Source organism: Octopus bimaculoides, chromosome 7, assembly GCF_001194135.2.
Source record: "Octopus bimaculoides isolate UCB-OBI-ISO-001 chromosome 7, ASM119413v2, whole genome shotgun sequence".
NCBI lineage: Eukaryota > Metazoa > Mollusca > Cephalopoda > Octopoda > Octopodidae > Octopus > Octopus bimaculoides.
Genome location: NC_068987.1, coordinates 65396938 through 65406244, shown reverse-complemented (window position 1 = coordinate 65406244; position 9307 = coordinate 65396938). Strand labels below are relative to the sequence as shown.

At 36.3% G+C, this 9307-nt stretch overlaps 1 protein-coding gene across 1 annotated transcript in view; it reads right to left on the bottom strand.

Moving 5' to 3' along the window:
* Positions 1–9307, bottom strand: part of LOC106872832 (uncharacterized) — a 98728-nt gene that overhangs the window by 29473 nt on the left and 59948 nt on the right. The window contains exon 2 of the mRNA XM_014919958.2: positions 6823–6969. Coding sequence (XP_014775444.1) covers positions 6823–6969 — 147 coding nt within the window. The remainder of the gene's footprint in view (positions 1–6822; positions 6970–9307) is intronic.

Sequence of the window (9307 nt, the reverse complement as noted above, 5' to 3'; positions counted from 1 at the left end):
GTGTGTGTGTGTGTGTGTGTGTGTGTGTGTGAGAATGTGTATCTGTGTGTATGCTTACACACGCATGTATGCATAGAGAGGGATCTATAAAGAACTTCATCAGAGCCCTGTAATATGAACCTTCCAGATATTTACATAAAGCTATGGAAGGGTTTATATTATCAGAAGGTTTCCCAACTTTGTTGTTCCTCTATGCCATAGGCCTCCTAACAGATTCCAATGTACCGTAAATCTTAAAATTAAATGAATAGCACTCTTTCCATCCGTCTTAGTGTGGGCGTATTATTAGAATGCCCTATACTGCGGTATACGCCTTGAGAGGTTTTCTCCTATAGACGCACGGTGTTAAGAGCACTGTGAAAAATCACTGTTAGTCTATATACCGTTAGCAGCGGGATTTGGCTTAGATGAGACAAGTGGACACCTGCCACTGAAGAAACGCAGTACGCTGAAATTACGTGACCTGGCACTTCCGGCACACATTCCAAACAGTTCTTGTCTGCTACAATATATATTTGTGCTCTTAGCATCGTACGTCTTTTGACGAATTGCTAAGTTACGGGGACGCAGGCAAAGCAACATCGATTGTCAAGAGATGGTGGGGTCAAACAGAAAGACATATCTATCTATCTATCTATCTATCTATCTATCTATCTATCTATCTATCTATCTATCTATCTATCTATCTATAAAACCTTGTTTTATGTTCCAACCGGCCAAATTTGGCCTCTCGCGCATACACTACAATGTCACTCTGAAAATAAACAATTACATCATTGAAATCTCAAAATTACAAGATAATGCATAATTAATACAAAGCCATGTGAACAAATAAGCATTACATATGACTTAGATAAGTACAGCGTTACATTTAACATAGTTAAAGTCGACTTATCCTTTCTGGGATAAATATAATGGACTGTAATTTACCCCTAAGATTTGAGGCTTTTTGTTTGTACTATATATATATTAATGCACTTGTTTATAACTGTTGAGGAAAGCGACCTTGGTGGGTCTAACAACAAAGCTATTGAGCGAAGTACATTTTCTGACTCCACTGAGCAGTGGAAATTATCAAAAATCTATTCCAACAATATACGTATGTAGTATATTTTCATTTGAAGTATTCCTACAAGCTATACTAATATGTGAAGACGCACGGCTCAGTGGTTAGAGGTAGTGAGTTCGATTTCCGGACTGGGCTGTGTGTTGTGTTGTGTTGTGGTCTTGAGCAAGACACTTTACTTCACTTTGCTCCAGTTCCCACAGCTGTACGGGAAATGAGTTGCCAAGCTGTATCGGCCTTTGCCTTAGATAACATCGATGGTGCGGAGAGGGGAGACTGGTATGAATGGACTGCTGATCTTCCGTAAACGACTGCTGGTCTTCCGTAAACAACCTGGCCCGGAATTGTACCTCGGAGAGGTACTCTCTAAGTGCAATCCCATGATTCTTTATGGCTGAAAGAGATCCTTTTTTTGTTGTTAGTACTTATTTGGCAGACATAGTTACAGAATGATACTTAAGTTCTGTTTTATGTAATTTTACTATTATCTTAGGTTTGTTTTAATCTTTTCCTCCGTTATTGGAACTCAATTTTTTAATAAGTAATTTAATTAAACTATTCTCCATAGCTATTAAACAACTTTAAAAGAACTGAGTTTAAATTAACCCAATTATCCAATTTTATCTTCAACAAATTAGACGTTTGTCAAATGTGAACTAAAAGACTAAAACAAAGAAGAATTGAAGTTTAGCATCACCCCTATTGGGTGTCGGGGTTTGAAAGGAGACACCAAAATTAAAGAGATGGCTAAAGAAAAATGCTATTCAAAAAAAAAAGAAGAATATAACCAAATTAATAATAAATAAATAAATAAATAAATAAATGTATAATACCCATTATTTCTGTCCATTTCCTGCATCACTTTGTAAAAACATAGCATCTTAACAGAGTAATAAAACCACATATATACAAATTCGATTTCAGATTACCTGGAGTACAACATCAATCACAAGACCTTTTTTCTCAGCCTGGCGCATTTTCATCTGCAGAGAGCTTAAGAAGTATTTCGCCTAGATTAATATCCCTTATTGACACTACTTTGTTTTGCTATATATATATAAACCATAAAAATGTTGTCATTTAGTTTGTTAGAAGAGCTTTCTTTGATAACCACAGGATTCTCTGTATCCATACTACGAATTTATATCTGTATATTGAGTGTATATGCGCGCGCGCGTGTTAAAGTTCAATATTTGATTCTATGCATACGTTCCTATGAACGACGTACATATGACAATGTAGTGTTCCATATTTAGCATCATAATTTGCATACAATACAATATACTATATCTGTCTCTCTTTTGCAATTACTTACAAACAGACCAAAGAATGCTTTTCACATGAATGCCTTAGATTGTCACTGGGATTATTGTGCCCCTCTTAATTTCATGTCTTTATCAATAATAAGGATTAATGATATTTGTTTGAATATTGTTTATCGCTTAAATCCCATATTGTACGTTCACTATATGATGAATTAAATCGCTTTTCTTTCCGATATGTGAATCCAACTGACAGTAATATATGCAGAAATTGTTCTCCTTGAAAAATATTTATTTTATTCATTTACATATTTGCTGAATGGAAAACCAACATAGAAGTAATTAAGATAGTGCTTCAGTGCACGAGAACGTCTAAGAGGACGGCGTAAACGTTTACGAGAAGAGGAGTGTCATGAAATTCGAAACCGCAACAGACACAGTATATAAAAAGCCCGAGTGCATTTAAGTCATATATAGAGGTGGGGCATGTGTTGCAGAACAGAAAAGATACATCATAACTTGCCTAACAGCATCAATAATGATGTTCTCCGAAATAGAAGAGAAAATTGATACGACGCACTAAGGTGATATGGACAAGCAAAGAAGAAATGAAATCTTGAAAAACATGAGAATAAGAGTGAAAAATAAATAAGAAAGAAAACGAAAGAGATTATCTTCAGAATTAGGAGAAACGGAGAACAGCAGCATTAGAAGATTACTTTTCGTAAATTCGTAACACGAGAGACAGAGAATGAGAGAGAGAGAAAGAAGCAGAGAGACAGAGAGAGAAAGCGATAAAGAGACAGAGAGAGGGGGAGAGGGAGAGGGGAATATGAATGATGAAAGAGAACATTACATTCAGAACATGAAAAAGGGAGAAAATGAGCGAAGGGAAAAATATAAAAATGTGTCTCAAAGAAGGCAATGACAATTCCAAATTTCTGATAATGATATGATTCAAGGCTTTAATAGTGGATAAACATTGTACTTCAATACTGTGGAGCCTTATGAGTGGAAAATGTGTCATTGAATTTGTCAGTATGGGGATGCTATCAAAACCAGACTTCCAAGAACATCCTGCTCAGTTCAAGCGATTATTTGACGCATTATAACTGCTCTAACTAAAGAAATGTGTCAAGTCTGTCTCATGGTCCCGGCGGACAAAATGGAAAAGGCATTGCCCCAGACGATGGTGAAGAAGATGCGCTGGAACAGTTATTCCGACTCACGGAGCTCGTACTTGCGAATGGCCAGCTCTGCCCGATGGCAATGAGCAGTGTAGTCCGAGGGCTAAGAACGTCGGATATTTCCACTTCCACAGGCTCGACCAAAATTTGTCAGAGAGCGGCCAACACTGATAAAAGGGTCCAATATTTTGATGTATGCACAGAAAAAACTAGGACCTTTCGTCTATCAGAAACAGCTTACAACAGACCTAACTTGGGGTAGTGTGTCTACAAGTCTCATCTTAATGAGTTGATGGGTCAAATATGGTCTACTATGCTAGTGGCTGTTGGTTATGACATTGAATTAAAGCAGGAGAGAGTTTCCACACTGCCAGATGTCTCTAATGAGACGTGATCAAGATAAATTTAGGACAAAACAATAAATAGATGCATTTGTTTCAGCAGGGATTCCGTTTAGGTGAGAAGTGTCTACATTTTCGAGGAATAGTCAGAGCAATGATGATACATGAAGATCTATTTGAGCGGGGAATGGACAATGCCAGAACTTTTTCTTTCCGAAGTGGAACATCCGGTGTAGCGCTTGGCTTTCCTGAACCAACAGGTGACTCGTCAATAAATGAAAACACTCTTCGACGCAATCCACACTGCCTCAATTGCTTAGGTATCGAATAACGTGAAATGACGAACACTGTATCTAGAGAGAGAACAGAATTATAAAAGATGTTTTTATTCAAATGCATCGAATAGACCAAGAAAAACGTAACAACTCAACATTTTGCACGTCCATTTCGCTACATCTACAAATGCATGGACAGGCGGGGCCACAACACTTTTATCACTTATCACAGTATCTCCGACAAAAAGCGTTTGTAATGTTGCATCTAACTCTAAACGAGTTAATAACCTAAGAACAGTAAAAAAAATTTAATCGTTAATGAAACATCAATAAGATCGTACTTTGTGGCATTGTAATTGATAATTGCTTACAAGACATAATAGAAAGTGAATCTGTATTCGGTGCTAATATTATCCTTTTGGAAGAATGGTTTCAATTAAATTCTCCTCGTTGATCCTCTGGTTACTTCAGCTGCTGAAGTAAATACAGACAGCAAATGGTTTAACGTGTGATATTATTTTTAACAACTTAAGCTAACTCAGAATATAAAAGCAAATATGAACGAACAAAAGTTTTCTAAACGACTTCAACTTGGAAGTGGTAGCGTCTCCCAGTACTCTAAATGATGTTGAGCAGATGTAATTAATATTCCTGCAGTATGTTATTGAAATGAGCCATTGGTTACTGAAATCGCAGGAAATGGAGCTAAGAGTGACTTTATTCCCTAAAGATGCCAAGTGACCTACTTTAAACGAAAATTTAAATAGACTTCCATCAAAACACAAAACACATCTAGACATCGATTCTTTTTCTTGCAACAATGAAACCCATATCCCCCCCCCACCGCTTACACCCTTTTGACATATTTTTCCATCATCTAAACTAAATACATGACGACATCGTGATGCTATTTTGTAATCTCTACTAGTCAAGGACTGAGTAATAGAACACCTATGAAGACACTCCGGTTACATGAAAATAGTCTGGAAGCATCATTGATAGATGGTTCACCTACAAGCTCTAGAGTGCTCACTCTTAAAATTAGATGAAATCTTAGTGATGCTGACATTCCCCTTGCGATACAAAGGATCCAATATCAACTGCGGCTCTCTTATTCTATGATGATCAATAAAGCCCAGGGGCAAAAGTTTAAAACCCTAATCTTACTGCAACCGGCTCTGAGTTAGCAACCAACAGAACACTGTAAACTGTCGAAGAAATGGTGATTACGTTCAAAAGAGATGACAAAGCAAGTGACGTGGAATGACTTTCACTACAAACATTGAAGTACATTACATATTAGAAAATGATATGTAAGTCCAAATGGCGGTGCCCCAGCATGGCCACAGCTCATGAGCTGAAACTAGATAAAATGAAGAAAAAAAAGTCTATCGCGAGAGTTTATTGGTTGATAACATAGTTTTATGATTGAAAAGTTTAATACCAAAATGCATAAAGTTGAATCCACATTTATAAGATGTTTTATGTAGTATTTATAAAACTTCACAAGTGTTATTTAACCTGATATTTGAACTGATCAAAATTTGCTATGGGTAACATTTTAAGTAAACACATACGTATTACATCAATGATATCAAGTTCGATATGTCAGATTATAGTTGAACCTTAAATATGAAAATTTACTTTAGACATACATACCGTTTGTGGCATTAAATATAAACAAGTTAAATATTTTTAGAATTAGTAAAAATTAATTCTTATTGGTTTAATTTTATTTTTATTGCATATTATTCTGTCAAATGCCAAAAACCTTGAAAATTAACTGACATTCAAATTTTAAAATGTTAACTCCAGTATGTTAATATAATACAATATACATGTGTTTCTAGGTTCACATATATTCACCATATTTATCTAGATTTTATAGTGAAGAATACATCACGAAGCCTGTAGAATTCCGCCTCAACCACCAGTACCACTAATTCGTCGATGTCTTTGTTATTGTTTGATGTTTGTGTAGTTGTTATAAATGTTATTGGAGTTGTAATTTAGCTTCGGTAGAACCAAATTCTGTTGATTTACAAACTGAGGCGTACCAGCCATGGCTAGGATATCCAAGACTATGTTATTTTATGAGCCCTTATTTTTATATATATATATATATATATATATATATATATATATATATATATATATATATACATATACATACAAGGCGGTGATTTGGCAGAACCGTTAGCGCGCCAAACAAAATTCTTAACTGCCTTTTAGCCTGTCTTTACGTCCTGAGTTCAAATTCTGCCGTGTCTAACTTTACTTTTCGTTCTTTCGGGGTCAATAAAATAAGTACCAGTTGAACACTGGGGTCGATAAAATCGATTAGCTTCTTCCCCTAAGACTTCAAGTCTTGTGCCTAAAGTAGAAAGGGTTATTTTATGAGATTTTTTCTCTCGTTTTTATTTAAAAGACACTGAAATGTGAATTCTGGCAAACTTGGTTGCTGTTTCTAGGAAATTGAACAACATAAAGATTCCCCCGATGACTTATAATTGTTATTATTGGGATTGGTGGTGATGATGGAATTGTTTTTGTGTTGTTAGTGTTGTGGCAGTGGTGTTGCTGATATTAGTGATAATGGTGATGTTGTGATAGTTTTGTTGCTGCTTACGTTAGTAGTGTTAGTGTAATTGTTGTTAATACGTGGTTACTGTTGATTTGTTTTACACTAACCTTTATTCAAATGATGTGAAAACTTCAAGTAATATCGGCGACTTTTTGACCTGCCACCGTGGGTATTGTGACTGCCTCTAGCTTCACTGGTTGGGGAGTTGTATAACATGTGACTTCTTGATCCACTGATCGGGGCCGATACAGATTCTGATGGGATATACAAGTTTATTTCTATATGTTAAATTTCATACATATATATATGTGTGTGTGTGTGTATAAATATGTTTATATACACACATAAATGCTACAGTTAAACATGTTTAAATCTGAAAAGAAAAAATTATGTGACACTTGGTAAATACATAAACATAACCCTCAGCATAATCTATCACTCCCTTCGTTCAAATGTGTCCGCAGTCCACGTGACTTATTTTCCCGTACCTCCCTACCTTTCTCCCCTTCCCTCTTTCATTTTCCGGAATCTTACCCCCATTCCCAGCACCGTTGCAATACCTGTCTGTTTCTCACCAACCCCCACATCCCTCACATTATCAAACCACGGCACCTTCCAGATTTCTGATTTCTTTACCTCCTTAGATGCTCTTTCTGCAATGCTTTGTACATAGATCAAACCATCCGCCACTTCGTTGGCTGATTCACGAAATCTTCACATCCAACCCGGAAACCAGCGTTCGGGCTCTCGCTACTTCCGCTCCGCGGACCACTCGCTACTACAATTAATCGTATTTGGCTTGATCTTACACACCAGATCCACGAACTCCAGGCTTCACAGAGAATGTCGTTTTAGTTTTCCTCCAAGCCCACACCTTTTCGGCGTTATTCAATATCCCCGTAGACATCCCCCGACTCTCAAACTGCCCGCACACACTTACTCATACACACATATACGCCATATCCTGCATGTTACATTTATCTAACAAAATATCCACGAATCTTAGCACTTATTTTAACAACCCCCTACTCACGCGCACACTGTATACGCACACGCATGCGCGCCTCACTTTCACAAACGCTACTAATATATACACGTCTACATGATCACGCGCTCACACGCACACACACACACATACACACACACACAGAATCAACCGAAAATTACACCCAACCAAGCAAAATTCGTATCATATACACAAAGATACACATACACACACGATACAATATGACAGAAAGGTATATTCCTGTGTTTATACTCACGCACAAACCTGTATGTATAACTCTCTCACACACACACACAGAGAGTCTAGCACACACAGAGTCTTGCACCTTGCACACACAGTCTTGCACACACAGAGTCTTGCACACACAGAGTCTTGCACACACAGACATGTTTTGCCATGAAGAAAATTCTCGTTTAAGGCAATAGGTATCAAAATACCATCAGTCATAACGGGGCACTCTCTGGCAGAGCAATCATCGGCACTCTTGGTTAGTGTTAGGGCGCGCAGTAAAACCACTGGGGTGAGAGACCTCTAGCTGTTCTCACAGCATCCTTTTAAGAGAGGGACACTAATGTAAAATCTGTGGTTTCATCTGATTAGTAGTCGTCTCCATTCGGCCTGTCACTAGGTACTAATCACAGACACTCGGAAACTGATGCGCGTATTGTACGAGCGTTTATTACTATAATCCAATGACAGGCAGATGTCTCTTTATAGTAGCCTCATTTGTCATGTCATCTAATGAAAGTGCTATGGTGATGAAAGAATCGTGACGTATGCAGACTTAACCAGCTGGAAGCGCACAATAAGTTACGACTTTAGTCTGTCACCTATACTTCGAATTATGCAACGTGAGTGAACAGACATCTGAGAAATAATGGATGACAACACAGAAAGATCATTGACAACGAGGAAACACAAGGAGACGGCAATCATCATAATATCTAATCGTTTGTTTTATAGGCTTGTGCATTTGTATAGACTATTCATGCACCGATGAAAGGACACAATAATGGCTACAGAGCCAAAGTAATATTTATTATCAATTTTTGCATCAAAGTTTCACTAATAATAGCTTCTTAAAACAGTCTGTTTTGAATCGGTATCGGCAAAACGTTTCAGTAAATAGCTTCTTTTGTTAATAAATGTTATAGGTAATATGCAAATGTATGTGTGTAATAGATCTGCATGTAGTATGCTTGTATATGAGGGTGTAAGCGTGGTGTATATGCTACATGTATATATAAATATATACGAATATATATTTACGTATATATATATGTATATATGTGTGTATGTATATATGTATATATATATACATATATATATAATATATATATATGTAGTATATATATACGTATATATATGTATGCATATATGCATACATATACATACATACACACACACACACACACACATATATATATATATATGTGTATGTATATATATATATACATATATATATACATACACACATATATATGTACATATGTATATGTATATATATACATCTATTTATGCGTGTGCATGTGTACATATCGACAGATATATATATATATATATATATATATATATATATATATATA